Consider the following 18,946-nt stretch of genomic DNA (forward strand, 5'->3'; position numbering starts at 1 on the left):
TCCAAAAAGCTAAGGACCGGGGGCCCGTTTTGTTTGGTATAGTCTAGCGGGAGAACCAACGTCCTCTACAGTAGACATTTGATTTTGGTCCATTTATTTCGTCAGAGTCACAGCAGTGCTCTGTTTTTTTAAGAACTTGGGTAAAGATCATCTCTAGGACAGAACCCTCAGGTTTTTAAGTCTCTCAAGTTTTCGGACTGGACTCGCGGGCCACCGGTTAAATAGCCCAAATGGGGGAAATAGAGAGGACCTAAAATCGAACCTTGAGGAACACCAAAAGCACAAAACCAGTTAAGTTGGCACATTGTGTAAATCGTAAATAAAAACAGAATACAATGATTTGCAAATCCTTTTCAACCTATATTGTGAAGTGAAGTGAATCATATTTATATAGCGCTTTTTCTCTAGTGACTCAAAGCGCTTTACATAGTGAAACCCAATATCTAAGTTACATTCAAACCAGTGTGGGTGGCACTGGAAGCAGGTGGGTAAAGTGTCTTGCCCAAGGACACAACGGCAGTGACTAGGATGGCGGATGCGGGAATCGAACCTGCAACCCTCAGGTTGCCTGCACGGCCACTCTACCAACCGAGCTAAACAGCCCCAATTGAATTGACTGCCAAGACAAGATATTTAACGTTCAAACTGAGTAGTCATGGTTCAATCCCGGGCTCGGGATCTTTCTGTGTGGAGTTTGCATGTCCTCCCCGTGAATGCGTGGGTTCCCTCCGGGTACTCCGGCTTCTTCCCACTTCCAAAGACATGCACCTGGGGATAGGTTGATTGGCAATACTAAATTGGCCCTAGTGTGTGAATGTTGTCTGTCTATCTGTGTTGGCCCTGCGATGAGATGGCGACTTGTCCAGGGTATACACCGCCTTCCGCCCGATTGTAGCTGAGATAGGCACCAGTTCCCCCCGCGACCCCAAAGGGAATAAGCGGTAGAAAATGGACGGGATGGAACTTGTAAACTTAGTTATTTTTTGCAAATATTAGCTCATTTGGAATTTGATGCCTGCAACATGTTTCAAAAAAGTTGGCACAAGTGACAAAATAACAGAAAGTTGAGGAATGCTCATCAAACACTTATTTGGAACATCCCACTGGTGAACAGGAAAATAACCATTTGGATTGTTCTAGGTGCAATGTTAAAAAGCCAGTATCTGTGATGATATGGGGGTGTATTAGTGCCCAAGGCATGGGTAACTTACACATCTGTGAAGGCACCATTAATGCTGAACGGTACATACAGGTTTTGGAGCAACATGTTGACATCCAAGCAACCTTGTCATGGACACCCCTGCTTATTTCAGTGAGACAATGCCAAGTCAAATTCTGCGCGTGTTACAACAGCGTGGCTTCATGGCAAAAAAAAGAGTGTGGCTACTAGACTGGCCTGCCTGTAGTCCAGACCTTTCTCCCATTGAAAATGTGTGGTGCATTATGAAGCGTAAAATACCACAACGGAGATCCCGGACGGTTGAACAACTTAAGCTGTACATCAAATGGGAAATAATTCCACCCGAAAAGCTTCAAAAATTGGTCTCCTCAGTTCCCAAACGTTTACTGAGTGTTGTTAAAAGGAAAGGCCATGTAACACAGTGGTAAAAATGCCCCTGTGCCAACTTTTTTGCAATGTGTTACTGCCATTAAATTCTAAGTTAATGATTATTTACACAAAAAAACATGTTTCTCAGTTCGAACGTTAAATATCTTGTCTTTGCAGTCTCTTCAATTGAATATAAGTTGAAAAGGATTTGCAAATCATTGTATTCTGTTTTTATTGACGAACTTCAACTTCAACTGGTTTTGGGGTTTTGTACAACCCGTGGCAAAAACGATGGAATCGCCAGTTTTGGAGGATGTTAGGTCTGTTGTTTCATTTTATAGAAAAAGCAGACAACAGACATGAAACAAAACTAGAGTCATTTCAAATGTTATTTCTGTCATGCTAATAACATCACGGTGATCGGTTTGCTCCTTTTTGCACCGTCGTCTTTTGTTTGGTACTATTTATCTTACTGAGGCGAGCTGCAGCGAACAGGAAAGGACTTTGCTATGACATCACCCAGCATGTCATTGCACCTGGGGGTCACACCTCACGCTTCTGGGGCAAAATGTAACATCATCACGTAATATACCGTTTTTCCTTGAATTGCCGCAGGGCATATAGTATGCGCCTGCCTTGAATTACTGCCGGGTCAAAATCGCTTCCCAATATAATTAGCGCACGCTTAGTATTACCGCCTGGTCAAATTCGTGACATCACTAGTGACACTTCCCCTGTCATCATTTTCAAAATGGAGGAGGCAGATTTCAATACCAGTAATTTGAAATCGCATAAAGGGAAGAAGATTTGGAGCTATTCAGTAGGATTTAAGGTCCAAGCTTACATCACACTCAAATGTTTACTGCATACCTTTGGTAAGTGCCGGAGTGAGAAGAGGTTTTAAAATAATTAGCGCCCCGGCGGCAATTAAAGGAAATACGGTAATTACAGTCCAGTCATCCATTGTCCTAATACTTTTCTTTAGCGGCCATTGGAACCTTCTTTTTTTATGTTTAGCTGTTAATGAAGGCTTTTGTTCACCTTTTTTGTATTTAAATCCCATTACCTTTAGGCGGTTTCTTACAGTTCGGTCACAGACGGTGACTCCAGTTTCCCTTTATTTGTTTTGCTGTGCATATTCTATTTTCAAGACATACTGCTTTAAGTTTTCTGTCTCGACACTTTATGTTGTCCTTGGTCTACCTGTATGCTTGCTCTTATGTTTGAAGTGAAGTGAATTATATTTATATAGCACTTTTCTGTAGTGACTCAAAGCGCTTCACATAGTGAAACCCAATATCTAGGTTACATTTAAACCAGTGTGGGTGGCACTGGGAGCAGGTGGGTAAAGTGTCTTGCACAAGGACACAACGGCAGTGGGTAGAATGGCGGGAGTGGGGATCAAACCTGGAGCCCTCAAGTTGCTGGCACGGCCGCTCTACCAACCAAGCTATATCGCCCCGTTTGAGCCATGATTCATGTCATTCCACCTGGTGTAACAGTTTTCCAAGGCGTAAACACTTCTTTTTAACTGCTGAGTAATGAACAGAACTAATTTGATGCAGGTCTTAGCTTTGGGGATGAATATTTACAAATTATTTGCATATATTTTTCACTTTGCTTGATGTAATAATTAAACTTAAACGTTAAAGTTAAAGTACCAATGATTGTCACACACACACACTAGGTGTGGTGAAATTTGTCCTCTGCATTTGACCCATCCCCTTGTTCACCCCCTGGGAGGTGAGGGGAGCAGTGGGCAGCAGCGGTGCAGCGCCCGGGAATAATTTTTGGTGATTTAACCCCCAATTCCAACCCTTGATGCTGAGTGCCAAGCAGGGAGGTAATGGGTCCCATTTATATAGTCTTTGGTATGACTCGGCTAGGGTTTCAACTCACAACCTACCAATCTCAGGGCGGACACTCTAACCACTAGGCCACTGCGTAGGCTGTTATTTTCTCAATTTTTTAAATGTTTTTTTTAAGCCAGAAAGTTGCAATTTGACATGATATATATATATATATATATATATATATATATATATATATATATATATATATATCATGATATATATATATATATCATGTCTGTTATCTTTTTCCTACAAAATTAAACGACTGAATGAAGTATGGTGATGGCATATTTTTTGCCAGGGGTTGGACAAGTAAAGAAGTTGAACAAATGACTGACCACATCTAACAAGTAAACAAGATACAGTAACACCTACGTTATTTTAATCACCTCACGAAAAAAGTTTTAATTTCTAAATAGGAGTGGACTTAAAGGAGTGCCTTGAGGGACGCCTCAGTTATGTAAACTGCAAATTTCGACCCCAGTGTTTTATGTTTGCTAGCAAGGTGTTGATGCAAGAATCTGCCAATGTGTTTATTACAGAGGTCCATGTTCCTCTATACAACAGTAAGAAGTTGCTGCAAAAATGTCTCCCAAATTTTCAACTGAACTTGAGTTGGTGGGGGGAGGGGGCGATACGGTGTTATTGTCAGGCAAGATTTGACCCCCGGCCTGCCAGTTGAATAGCGAGCAATCATTGTATTTAGAGATGTCCAATAATGGCTTTTTTGCCAATATCCGATATTCTGATATTGTCCAACTCTTAATTACCGATTCCGATATCACCAATACCGATACATACAGTCGTGGAATTAACACATTATTCTGCCTAATTTTGTTATGATGCCCCGCTGGATGCATTAAACAATGTAACAAGGTTTTACAAAATAAATCAACACAAGTTATGGAAAAAAATGCCAACATGGCACTGCCATATTTATTATTGAAGTCACAAAGTGCATTATTTTTTTCTAACATGCCTCAAAACAGCAGCTTGGAATTTGGGACATGCTCTCCCTGAGAGAGCATGAGGAGGTTGAGCTGGGCAGGGTTGGGGGGAGGTTTGAGGTGGGGAGGTAAGGGGTAGCACCTGAGGGCCTACAATAACAGCAAGTGATGCTAATGATGCAAATCAGCCTGTCCTCATTGCAATGGATTCTATGGATGTCAGTCATCTCTTCACAGGATGGTGGAAGAGTCTGTGCTTCACGTTGGGTTAAAGAAAGCATCGATATGGAGGCAAAGAAGATCATATCTTTGTGAGGCTGGGCAATCAAAACCACTCAACTTGTCCGTAAAACACAAGATGTTTGAGCTATCATACATAAGAAGCAAACATGCAGACTAGAGTGCATCACATTAAAGTGTATGTTTATTCTTCTGCCTCATAAAAATATAAATCATGTTAAAACATTTTGAAAAAAGTAGCTTTGTCCGTCTGTAGTATTTTTACGTTACTGTTGCAAATACCGTACACACCCATGACAATAATACTATATATTGTAACTTCCTGGAAGAGTTAGTGCTTCAAGGGGTTCTGGGTATTTGTTTTGTTGTGTTACGGTGCGGATGTTCTCTTGAAATGTGTTTGTTATTCCTGTTTGGTGTGGGTTCACAGTGTGGCGCATATTTGTAACAGTGTTAAAGTTGTGTATACCGCCACCCTCAGTGTGACCTGTATGACTGTTGACCAAGTATGTGTTGCATTCACTTGTGTTTGTGAAAAGCTGTAGATATTATTTGATTGGGCCGGCACGCAAAGGCAGTGCCTTTAAAGCATGCCCCCAATATTGTTGTCTTGGTGGTTTTCGGGAGAAATTCGGGAGAATGGTTGCCCCGGGAGATTTTCAGGAGGAGCACTGAAATTCGGGAGACTCCCAGGAAAATCGGGAGCGTTGGCAAGTATGACTGGGAAACGCAACTGCTCTGTACTTCTCCCTACATCCGTGTACCACTCCGTACAGCAGCGTTTAAAAAGTCATTAATTTTACTTTTTGAAACCGATACCGATAATTTCCGATATTACGTTTTAAAGCATTTATCGGCTGATGATATCGGCAGTCCCATATTATCAGACATCTCTCATTGTATTATACAGCATCTTCTCCAGGTACAATACTATACTAAGTAAACATGTTATAGCATTGCCCATTGAGAAAATATAGTGCAATAAAAATGGTTAGTGAAACTTAGATGGGATGACGGTGTGTCCACTTGTTAGCTCGGTAAAATATCAACATTTGCTGAGCGGGTAAAAGTTACAAAGTCAACATTTGGGCATCCAAAAACCCTTTCATGTTGCACCTGAGGGCCTACAATAACAGCAAGTGATGCTAATGATGCAAATCAGCCTGTCCTCATTGCAATGGATTCTATGGATGTCAGTCATCTCTTCACAGGATGGTGGAAGAGTCTGTGCTTCACGTTGGGTTAAAGAAAGCATCGATATGGAGGCAAAGAAGATCATATCTTTGTGAGGCTGGGCAATCAAAACCACTCAACTTGTCCGTAAAACACAAGATGTTTGAGCTATCATACATAAGAAGCAAACATGCAGACTAGAGTGCATCACATTAAAGTGTATGTTTATTCTTCTGCCTCATAAAAATATAAATCATGTTAAAACATTTTGAAAAAAGTAGCTTTGTCCGTCTGTAGTATTTTTACGTTACTGTTGCAAATACCGTACACACCCATGACAATAATACTATATATAATAATATATTGCATTTCAAATGGACAAAAAGTCATACAGTATATATTGTATTTTTTAACATTTATTTAAGAATAAATAATTGCAGTTTCATTTTATTGTTTCTTTGTTACTTTCCATTAAAGTATTACTTTTTAACAAAAATTGTATATACTTACAAACCCCGTTTCTATATGAGTTGGAAAATTATGTTAGATGTAAATATAAACGGAATACAATGATTTGCAAATCCTTTTCAACCCATATTCAGTTGAATATGCTACAAAGACAATATATTTGATGTTCAAACTGATAAACATTTTTTTTTTGCAAATAATCATTAACTTTAGAATTTGATGCCAGCAACACGTGACAAAGAAGTTGGGAAAGGTGGCAATAAATACTGATATTCTTGAGGAATGCTCATCAAACACTTATTTGGAACGTCCCACAGGTGTGCAGGCTAATTGGGAACAGGTGGATGTCATGATTGGGTATAAAAGCAGCTTCCATGAAATGCTAAGTAATTCACAAACAAGGATGAGGCAAGGGTCACCACTTTGTAAGCAAATTGTCGAACAGTTTTAGAACAACATTTCTCAACGAGCTATTGCAAGGAATTTAGGGATTTTACCATCTACGGTCCGTAAAATCATTAAAAAGTTCAGAGAATCTGGAGAAATCACTGCACATAATCGATGATATTATGGACCTTTGTTCCCTCAGGCGGTACTGCATCAAAAACTGACATCTGGAATAGACACCATGATGTCACCACATGGGCTCAGGAACACTTCATAAAACCACTGTCAGTAACTACAATTGGTCGCTACATCTGTAAGTGCCAGTTAAAACTCTACTATGCAAAGCAAAAGCCATTTATCAACAACACCAAGGAACGCCGCCGGCTTTGCTGGGCCTGAGCTCATCTAAGATGGACTGATGCAAAGTGGAAAAGTGTTCTGTGGTCTGACGAGTCCACATTTCAAATTATATTTGGAAAATGTGGATGTGGTGTCCTCCGGAACAAAGAGGAAAATAACCATCCGGATTGTTAAAGGCGCAAAGTGCAAAAGCCAGCATCTGTGATGGTATGGAGGTGTATTAGTGCCCAAGGCATGGGTAACTTACACATCTGTGAAGGCACCATTAATGCTGAATGGTCCATACAGGTTTTGGAGCAACATATGTTGTCATCTAAGCAACGTTATCATGGACGCCGCTGCTTATTTCAGCCAAACAATGCCAAGCCATGTGTTACAACAGTGTTGCTTCGTAGTAAAAGAGTGTGGGTACTTTCCTGGGCCGCCTGCAGTCCAGACATGTCTCCCATCGAAAATGTGTGGCGCATTATGAAGCGTAAAATACGACAACAAGACCCTGGACTGTTGAACAACTTAAGCTGTACAGAATGGTAAAGAATTCCACTTTCAAAGCTTCAATAAATAGTTTCCTCAGTTCCCAAATGTTTATTGAGTGTTGTTAAACGAAAATGTGCTTTAACACAGTGGTGAACATGCCCTTTCCCAACTACTTGGCACGTGTTGCAGCCATGAAATTCTAAGTTAATTGTAATTTGCAAAAAAAAAATAAAGTTTATGATCATCGAATATTTTGTATGTGTTGTGCATTCAACCGAATATGGGTTGAAAAGAATTTGCAAATCATTGTATTCCTTTTATATTTACATCTAACACAATTTCCCAACACATATGGAAACGGGGTTTGTAGATTAAATATCCATTTGTATTATTACTGTTACTTCTACTACTCTTACTAGTATTAGTAATAATAATAATTCTACAAATAATTACTACTGATAATAAAACATTTATATGTCTGTGAAATAAATTAGATAAATTGTTTAAATTATTTCAATGTTACCAATAGTCCAAATAATAATATAAGCCGTCTATTTTTGTGAAAGGAAAAAAAAACTCTTTAGTCATAAAAATTATTTTCTTTCACAGAAATAAATGGTTTGTATTATCATAATAATAATTATATGACTTTAAACAATGTATTTTCCTTTCACAAAATAAATATAAATTATATTTATTATTATAATTATATTATTATTACTAATACTGGTAATGTTATTATTGAATGCATTCTAATAATGGGTCAAGTTTCTTCCACAGACAAATATAACTTATTATTATTAGTGGTAGTATTACTACAACTTTTAATTCACTAAATTTTTATTTAATTAATGTCACAGCAATATACAGTCTATTTTATTTGTTTTCACATTAATAGCTATAAAATAAACATTATATATTTCTTTAAAAATACACAAGTTGTTTGGATTTGCAATTATAGTAATAGTAATAATCATAATAATAATTATGATTAAAAAACCCAAAGAGTACAAGAATAGTAAAATTTTTGTAATCCAACTATTTCTGGGAAAGAAAAAAAAGAAATTGTTTTGTAATAATACTAATGATGTTCATACTAATGACAAGAATAATGTATTTGTAATTGCGGGTAACATCTCCATTTCTTTTTAATGATAGTGTTAAGGACCACCAGCTATTTTGTTCCGTTTATGGGTCGTTTGACTATTCATTCAACAATAGTAAATAGCAGCTAATGAGATTCAATAGTTGATTCAAGGTATTTCATTAACTGCTTTTTTTTAAAGAAAAAACACACTTTGCTGATAGTTTTAGTAGCAAAACACAGGTTGAGGAGGTGTGGGAGGATGCTGCTGTTGCTAATGATGATGATGATGACAATGGTGATGATGCTGCTGACGTATGAGATGGTCTTAATGACACATATGACAGAGGGGGACAGCGCGGGAGGGAATGTTCTATTAGCAATGGGGTGTGCTACCTGGGGGCATGATTAGGCGTGACACCAGGGCTGCTTGGGGTCTCTGGAAACTCCTGGAATAGACACCATGAAAAGAAAGATGGGTGAGAGTGACTGAGATGAAAAGAAGAAGAAAAAAAACCACCACAGTGCAAATGTTAACTGAAGCCTGTGGTGATGGGAAGCAGGCTCAGCCTCATTAAATCAAGCAGCACTTTCTTTTCCAAGCTGGGCAAGCGAGAAGTTATTACCGCTGTTGTTATGATAGAGGACAGAAGTCAAACTTGGAATGAAAATAATCAATACTTGACAAGTGTGGCTGGGGATGGAGGGTTTGGTGAAAATGAGAAGGCAATGACGTGGATGCAACAGAAAGAACATGACTACTATAGCAGGAGACAGCATGGCATGATGATTTTCAAGGCAGAGCAACTAATCATGCAAGCACTAACTTAATGACAGGTACGTTTTTTTTATGCTGTCGAGGGTCACTTGTCATGAAACATCCTGACTAAAAGAATCAAAATAAAATATTGTTTATAGTAAATACTATTTTTTTTTAATAGCTAGCTATTTTAAGACACAAAAAAATTGCCTATTACTGAGTTTTCTATTTTTAGCATATTTTTCTACATACTGTCTTTATGTATCTACATTTATGTAATGGTGAGTCTCCTATACTGTAATCATATCAACAGCAGTGTTTACTGCAGTGAATTGGAACTGTTTATTAATAAATAATTGAATTTAATTTTTTTCGTTTTATTAGTATTTAAATAATTATTTAATGCATTTAACTCTATATTCAATATGTAAAACAACTAAATTCTTGTCTATATTATATCTACTGCTAGTGAAATCTAAGCAAGATTAAATAACTCAAATATATTGTTTTACTTACCAGACCAATTTGCTAACATCTGAGTTATATGCCAAATCATCTGCCAACTGAACAATTTTACTGGTTTGCAGCATTTTGACAAGTCACTTTATCTTGTTATTTGGCTTACAGTATTTTAAGTATGCATCCCTCTGAACGTAGTATACATTATTGTAGTGTTTTTTTTTAATGATGACAAATATTACCAGGTTGTCACTTTGGCAGCGCTGTGGTCGCTTCTTGCGCATGCAGTAACCCAAAACTTTGTCCTTGAACACCTAAAAAAAAAAGAAAAATAAGTTAAACATCAAACATAAAACAATGGAAAAATACACGAGATTCAACACTTTTAAATTGTATGTATCAATTTTAATTGGATATCTGATTCTCAGACTCTGGTACCACTTTGGCAGATGCTGGATGCAGTGGTTCTCAAATGGGGGTATGCGTACCCCTGGGGGTACTTGAAGGTATGCCAAGGGGTTTTTAAAAATATTCTAAAAATAGCAACAATTCAAAAATCCTTTATAAATATATTTATTGAATAATACTTCAACAAAATATGAATGTAAGTTCATAAACTGTGAAAAGAAATGCAACGATGCAATATTCAGTGTTGACAGCTAGATTTTTTGTGGACATGTTCCATTAATATTGATGTTAAAGATTTCTTTTTTTGTGAAGAAATGTTTAGAATTGAGTTCATGAATCCAGAAGGATCTCTATTACAATCCCCAAAGAGGGCACTTTGAGTTGATGATTACTTTATGTGTAGAAATCTTGATTTATAATTGAATCACTTGTTTATTTTTCAACAAGTTTTTAGTTATGTGTTTTTTTTTTCCAAATAGTTCAAGAAATACCACTACAAATGAGCAATATTATACAAATATATTCTATTATACAATTTAATGAATCAGAAACTGATGACATAGTGCTGTATTTTACTTCTTTATCTCTTTTTTTCAACCAAAAATGTTTTGCTCTGAATAGGGGGTACTTGAATTAAAAAAATGTACACAGGGGGTACATCACTGAAAAAAGTTTGAGAACCACCGCTTTAGGGGGTCTGCAACAATCTACCACTGTACTGTATGGTGTGTACGGAGTAAAATACTTTACCTCATATAGGTAGTCGAATATTTCCAGTATTGTTAACACGCTGGCCCCTATAAACAGCCCCATCTGACCTCCTATGTCACCTAGAAGAAGAGACATGAATAAATTCAGACAGGTTCAACGATGAAGCATGAAATCACTCCGTGAACTGTCACTTCTCATACAGCGCTACTGGCTCGAGTCACATGAGCGGACTTGTCAAAAGCGCCCAACTTTTTCCATCAAAGCTAACCTGGCCGCCCTTGCAAATGCATCAGATTATGGAAATGTGTTTCAGCACCTACAATACTTGAGCGTGTTCAAAGAGGGGGGTAAAAAAACTCAAAGCCCACAATGAGAAACGTGCAGCACCTTACCGAGAAGCCCGGCTATTTCGTAGGCCTTTTTCTGCTCGATCTTCTCATAATTCAGAGCTTCGAAGAAGATGTCCAAAACCAATATGTTTTCTCTGGGGTCAAGAGAAGAGCACAGCCAGCATTGTTTTAGTCGCCACATTATAGTTATATGCCACATTCCCCATGATGCCACATAACAGTATTTTTCATTATTGTTACATTGAAGGTGAACGATGGAGACTGGAGAGGTCATACATGCACACATTAGAGGAGAAAACAATCTATTGTATCTGAGTAACTGACTACCAGGTGATTTAAATCTAAATCATACTCACCCAATATATTGCTCAGTTTTGTTGAATTTCTTAGCCAGATATTTAGCAGATGCCTTACTGGGGATCTTAACCATGGACAGCTCCTTGCCATAGCGAGTCATGTTGCAGGGGGTCTGACACACACAGTAATCGTTGTCTTTCTCTACCAAAAAGTCTGTGGATGATCAAAGTCCATCAAAAAACGGTTGTCAGAAACACACCTGCATGCACGGGCTCTGCGCTAAAAATATATCGCGTCAACGGGATGTCGCTGCCATCGTTCACTTTCCATGAAAGCAAATAATGACTGAAGCAGAAGTACAAAGGAGGAGTTGGGGGAAAAGAGCTCTATGCTGGATTCTATATAAGTCAACTGGGCATGAAAACCATATTTCCCTAAATAGTGGCCTTTCCTGTAATAAATGCCATGCTTCTATTAACGCCAAACAATAAGCACTCACCCTAAACCCTAAACTCACCGCGATACAGTTGTGAACCATCAGGGCCAGCAGGGCCTTTTGTTTAGATAAACACTATTTGTGCTGTAATAGATGATGTCCCTCATTTGATCATTGCTGTCATCAAAAAACACCTCACTTAAAATAGGGGTAAACCCTGAAACACTGTAGATGTCATGCCTTAGTTATCGTATTTTTCGGACTATAAGGCGCCCTTAAAATCCTTTAATTTTTTCAAAAATCGACAGTGCGCCTTATAACCCGGTGCGCCTAATGTACAATGTAATTATTGTTGTGCTTATTGACCTCGAAGCAAATTTATTTGGTACATGATGTAATGATAAGTGTGACCAGTAGATGGCAGTCATACATAAGAGATACGTGTAGATTGCAATATGATGGCAGTAAACAACAGCAAAACTTGAAATGTTCCATTGAGAATATAGAACATTACACACAGTGCTCAAAAATTTGTCAAAATGTTTTTAGTACAACTTTGGTAAGCTATGAAGCCACACCACTTCATGGATTGTCGGCGTATTAAACAAACTAGTAATATTATGTTGGGTGTATAAGGACCACAAAATGACACCTATTAGCAGACATTATCTAGTGTTTTGTTTTGCAATATTATGCAAAACCACATTTTTTACCAGGTACCTGCTGAACTGTATTTGGGATCTGTATAAGTGCTGAAAATTTGAGCGCATCAAGCCATTGTAGTCCGTGCAGACACCGTAGTCGATAAGCTTCTTTTTCTCAACCTTCTTATGTGGCATTCATCTTCCGCTCTTGCCATTTCTAATATACATTTGTGTAAAATTCTTACTTATATCTGTCAGTAGACTAGCTATCAAAGTGCTAAAAACTGTAGTAGGTTTACATAATTTACCCATGGAACTTTAGTTATTAGAGGGTTCTGGTCGGACTGTTTTTCATGGGACACATATGTTGTTGCACGAGTGAGCCATGGATGAGAAGATGCTGCACCGTTATTGATTTAAGTAAAGTGTGAATGTCATTAAAACAGTTAGCTCCATCTTTTGACACTTCTTCCACTCCCGTCCTTGCACGCTATACAGTTACAACAAAGATGACAGGGAGAAGACGCTGTCCATGGAGAGCCACGTAAATAAAACCGCCCACAAAACGGTGAATCCTGAAGAGACGCTCAGAAAGCGACTTGAAGATGATCTGTAAAACAAAATCTATACAACACTTTCACCAAAGAACCACCATTACATGCTATGTAGACCACAAAGAAGTGTTTTACATTTAGAAAATTAAATTAAATCATAATATGACTCCTTTAATGATCCCTATAAGGTGCGCCTTTTCTATGAAAATAGACCTGAATAGACCCGCTCATCCGCAGTCTGTCTTTTAATTTGGTGTGCCCTATGATCCGAAAAATTTGGTATTTGCTGCCCTCGTCAATACATTAACACCTCACCTCAAATAGTGGTAAACCCTGTAATACTGTAGATGTCATGCCTCAGCTATTTGATGCCTCACCTCAAACTGTCTGCAGTGTGTCTGTCAGCAGAACAGGTGAATGCATAGCTAAATAAGTTACACACAGGCAAGGCCGCGGGTCCTGACGGTGTGAGCTCCAGGGTGCTCAAAGCTTGCGCCCCACAGCTGTGTGGTGTGCTCCAGCACATCTTCAACTTAGGTTGCAGAAAGTCCCCACACAGTGGAAAACCTCATGCGTGGTCCCCATCCCCAAGTGCACGCGACCCAGCACATCAAGGGACTTCAGGTCGGTGGCGCTAACCTCCCATATCATGAAGACCATGGAGAGGTTGGTCCTGGAACAACTCCGCCCTACAGTCAACCCCCACCTGGACCCACTCCAATTCGCCTACCAGCCACGATTGGGAGGGAGGAGGCAGTCATCTACCTGCTGAACCGAGCCGACACCCACCTGGACAAGCCTGCGAGCAGTGTGAGGGTCATGTTTTTTACTTCTCCAATGCTTTCGATATCAAACGGCCTGAGCTACTGGGTGTGAAGTTGGAGAAGATGCAGGTGGAGGCCGCCTTGGTGTCCTGGGTTGTAGATTACCTGACTGACAGACCACAGTACGTTCGACTGCAGGACTGTGTGTCTGACAGGCTGGTCAGCAACACCGGGGCCCCGCAGGGCACAGTCCTCTTCTTATTCACCATTTACACCACCGATTTCCACTATCAGTCAGAGTCCTGCCACCTTCAGAAGTTTTCTGATGACTCTGCGATAGTGGGCTGTTTTGGGGGTGGTGATGATGAGGAATACAGGGCACTGGTGGAGGACTTTGTCACATGGTGTGGAAAGAACCACCTCCAGCTCAATGTGACGAAAACCAAGGAGCTGGTTGTGGACCTGGGAAGGAGGAGGAGTACTCCGGCGACGCCTGTTTCCATCAAGGGGGTCGATGTGGACATGGTTGAGGATTGTAAATACCTCGGTGTACACATGGACAACAAGCTGAATGGGTCAAAACACGCTAAGGCCCTCTACAAGAAGGGACAGAGCTGCTTCTACTTCCTCAGGAGGCTAGGATCCTTCAACGTCTGTACAAAGATGTTGAAGATGTTTTACGAGTCGGTGGTGGTGGGCGCCTTCTTATAGGCCGTGGCTTGCTGGGGCAGCGGGCTGAGAGTGAGGGACACATACAGACTGGACAAGCTGGTAGAGAAGGCCAGTAACGTGGTGGGAGTGGAGCTAGACTCTTTGGCGGTGGTGTCAGAGAGGAGAAGTCTAGCAAAACTCCTAGCCATTATGGACAACACCTCCCACCCACTACACTCGGACCTTGCGGAGAGAATGAGCACGTTCAATGGAAGGCTCAGACTCACAAAACGCAACACGGAACGACACAGGAGGTCCTTTCATACCGACAGCCATCAGACTGTATAATGCATATGTTCCTTCTTGACTGCACTTAAATGTAGAATATATGTAGAATATAATTATATTATTCATATATTATATATATAATATACGTTATATATTATTTATTATTATTATTGTTTATTGTGAGCGAACTGTGGTACTGAATTTCCCCCAGGGATCAATAAAGTACTTTCTATTCTATTCTATTCTATTCTATTCTAAATGGGTCTGTGATGTAATAGATGTCATGCCTTGATTATTTGCTGTCCTCGTCAATAAATGAACACCTCACTTTTAGAAATGTCCAGTACCGTACCAGACGCCCTGCCTCAATTTGTCATAATGGGGGGGTAGCAGCTTGCTGCGGGGTCGTTCTCCCAGGAAAGCAGACGGACTACTTGGGACATGGCGTGCAGGTATAAACATGATTTAATTTTAACTCGAAAAAGGTAAAAAAAAAAAAAGGCGCTCACAGAGGAGGTACAAAAACTTGGCTATGAAACAAAACCAACACTTTAACGTAAACTATGAACATAAAACAAACAACGCTTACTGTGGCTTGGAATAAGCAGCATGAACTTTGGCATGAGAAACGAGTATGGACAGATCATGAAAAGAACAATGACGCCTGAAGGACTGACTGGAAATGACAAGCTTAAATACTGCCTCTGATTAGCGCTCAGGAAGCAGGTGAGTGGGCGAGCACTAATCAGAGATAAGTGAACACAATAACTAACCATGGCAGTAAAACAAGGGAGTGAAAAACAGGAAGCAATGGAGTGTTAAACACAATCGAACATAACTAAACAAAACATGATCACAAGGCATGACACAATTAATCTTTGCAAGTGTCAAAAAAAAACACTTCACCTCCAATTAGTGCCCTGAGCTATAATAGATGCTTCAATTATTTGCTGTTCCCGCAATAAATACTGTTTACACCTCAAACAGTGGCCCGCGTTCAATTTATTTTTGCCGTCTCCTACAAATACACACTTAACCTCAAATAGCGTTCTGCTGTTGCTGCATGTTAACTAACATAAAGGACTCACCTCAAATAATGGCCTGCGCTGTAACAGATGCAGTGCCTCAGTTATTTGTTGCTGTTATTGACTTAAATAAAGTGACCTGAATAAATAAAAACTTCCAACTCCAATTTTGCCCAGCGCCATAATAGATTATGTCTCTCAAATTACCACCTGTTGTCGATCTGAATAAATAAACACCTCACCTCAAATAGTGGCCTGCTGCATACTATATGTCATGCCTCAAACGTGAGCAGCTTTCAACAATATATAAACACCTCAACTCAAAATTAGGGTCTATGTTGTGATATATGTCCTGCCTCGGGGTCCTCTTCAATAAATTGGTAACAGATACCCTGCCTCAATCAATAGATGCTCCTGTCAATAAATAAACACCTCACTCCAAGTAATGGCCTGTACAGTAATAATTGACCTGTCTCAATTATTCTCTGCTCTTGTCAATAAATAAACACCTCACCTCAAGTAGTGGTCAATGCTGTAACAGATCTCCCGTCCAAAGGCAAAACCCAGTAACTCAATTATGGTCAAAACTGAGCTGATAATAATTTTGGAGTTCCTAGGTGATATGCTTTACATTAGTGTATGCGATATTGTAATTTGTTCCGTAAGTAAGCTGTTACGCGCATGGCAGGACCTAGCAACTACCACATAACCGCGTAGATACAACAGAAAAACCTAGTATCTCAAGGGACCAATCGGAGCTTCTTTGTCAGTCGCCTTATTGTCTTTAATGAGACATTTGCACGAATGGGGGCCGACGGTCAACCTGATTATGTGATATTATGGCACGAGGGGATATTTGGAAGATTGGCCCAGGACGTTGCAAGCACCTTCATTAAATGTATTGTTCTCGATTCTTCCCCTTGCATACTCTTTTGGGCAGATAACTGCGGAGGTCAAAATAAAAACTGGACGCTGTACACGGCTCTTGCCCAATGTGCAAACGCAGAATGGGGCCCACCCGAGATTGTGATAAAATATCTGGAGAAAGGGCACACATTCATGAGAGCAGATTCAATCCATGGCTCAATAGGCAAGAAAATGAAAATTCAAGAAAACATCTATACGTTTGATGACTTTGTAGATCTTTGTAAGACAGCATCAAGATAGATTGGTTTTCCTTTGTTTTCTCGAAATCAGCTAGAAGTGATTTACTAGGTTTTGCCTTTGGACGGGAGAGATGCTGTGTCCAATTTACTGCTGCCTTCTCCCACAAAATACATGCCTCGCCTCAAATAGTGTCCTGCTGCTGCTGTCAACTTTTATTTAAAAAATTGGACTGCACTGTAACAGATGCATTGCCTAAGTTATTTGTTGCTGTTGTTGACTTAGAGGAATAAACGCTTCAAAGAGTGACCAGAACTGTTAGCAAATGCCATGCCTCCAAAAAAAAACCATAGATGCTTTGTCCAATTAATATATGCCAGCCAACTACACATCGCACCTCCAATAAAGTCTTGCGCTGCAACAGATGTCGAGCCTCAATTGATCACTGCTGTTGTCAATTTTAAGGAATTTCACATTTCAACTTGATTTGTGTCGTGCACTTTAATATATGTTGTCCCTTATTTGATCACTGATGTGTTTGGCTTAAAAAAAAAACCTCACCTTAAATAGTGGTCTACTCCATAACCAATGTTGTCCCTTAAAGGGGAACATTATCACCAGACCTATGTAAGTGTCAATATATACCTTCATGTTGCAGAAAAAAGACCATATATTTTTTTAACTGATATCCGAACTTTAAATGGGTGAATTTTGGCGAATTAAACGCCTTTCTATTATTTGCTCTCGGAGCGATGACATCAACCGCCATTTTCTCAAACACATTATAAACATCGAGTCAAATCAGCCCTGTTATTTTCCGTTTTTTCGACTGTTTTCCGTACCTTGGAGACATCCTGCCTCGTCGGTGTGTTGTCGGAGGGTGTAACAACACGATCAGGGACGGATTCAAGTTGATTTACGTAGAATGTGCATCGATTAGCACGGCATGCTAATCGATGCTAACATGCTATTTAGGCTAGCTGTATGCACATTTGTAGCTATATTTGCATCCAGCGTTTCCCTCCACCCACATTTAGTGCCAAACAAACACTTACCAATCGACTTATTTAAGTTGCTACAGTGTCACAAGATGCGAAAGTCCCGATTGTTTGGTTTGCACATTTTACCGGCGATGCTAAGGCAGACATGGCCGAATAGCGTCAATAGCTATTGGCTCAATAGCTTCAGTTTCTTCTTCAATTTCGTTTTCGCTATCTGCCTCCATACTCCAACCATCCGTTTCAATACATGTGTAATCTGTTGAATCGCTTAAGCCGCTGAAATCCGAGTCTGAATCCGAGCTAATGTCGCTATATCTTGCTGTGCTATCCGCCTGGATAGCATGTATATCACTGGATGACGTCAGAGGAAAATGGACGGTGGCTTCACAGATGGCGAAAATCAGGCACTTTAAAGCCTTTTTTCGGAATATTCCACGACGGGTAAAATTTTGAAAAAAACTTGGGAACTGATTTTAATTGGTTTTAACCCTTCTGAAATTGTGATAATGTTCCCCTTTAATTATTCGCTGCTGTCATCAACAAATAAACAATTTACCTAGCAAAAGATGTTGTGCCCCAATTGTAGCCGTCATCGACTTAAACAAATAAACACCTCACCTCGACATGGCCTAGAAAACCATGTACCACAACATGTTGTACCTATGACAATTCCCACAGAGCTAATGTTAGCATGTGCGCAGCTAAACATTGAAAAATATCTACAACTTACTACACATTTTTTTCTCTTGTTGGAAATATAAATTTGTGTAGGCTGAAATGTGAACATTTCTACTGACACAGATGACAGCACATAATATGATTTAGGCTGACCATATTCTGAAATCCCAAAAAGAGGACACATATATGCGTGCCAAGGCCGGGACTAGGTGAACATTTGCCAATGATACTTGAACTTGCTTTATAAATAATATATTTATTTAAATAAAGCATTTTTT

The 18,946-nt window shown here is 39.5% G+C and overlaps 1 protein-coding gene across 2 annotated transcripts in view; it reads right to left on the reverse strand.

The window, feature by feature from the left end:
* The window catches only part of LOC133568493 (acid-sensing ion channel 1C-like), a 194,286-nt gene that overhangs the window by 1,023 nt on the left and 174,317 nt on the right, over positions 1–18,946 (reverse strand). The window contains exons 6-10 of one of the 2 annotated variants that reach the window (XM_061920467.1): positions 11,583–11,736; positions 11,269–11,360; positions 10,916–10,995; positions 10,000–10,071; positions 8,935–8,987 (exon numbers count right to left, since the gene is read on the reverse strand). In XM_061920467.1, the coding sequence (XP_061776451.1) occupies positions 8,935–8,987; positions 10,000–10,071; positions 10,916–10,995; positions 11,269–11,360; positions 11,583–11,736 (451 nt within the window). The remainder of the gene's footprint in view (positions 1–8,934; positions 8,988–9,999; positions 10,072–10,915; positions 10,996–11,268; positions 11,361–11,582; positions 11,737–18,946) is intronic. The other variant, XM_061920468.1, reaches the window with a different exon arrangement.

This window comes from Nerophis ophidion, linkage group LG14 (genome assembly GCF_033978795.1).
Source record: "Nerophis ophidion isolate RoL-2023_Sa linkage group LG14, RoL_Noph_v1.0, whole genome shotgun sequence".
Classification (NCBI taxonomy): Eukaryota; Metazoa; Chordata; class Actinopteri; order Syngnathiformes; family Syngnathidae; genus Nerophis; species Nerophis ophidion.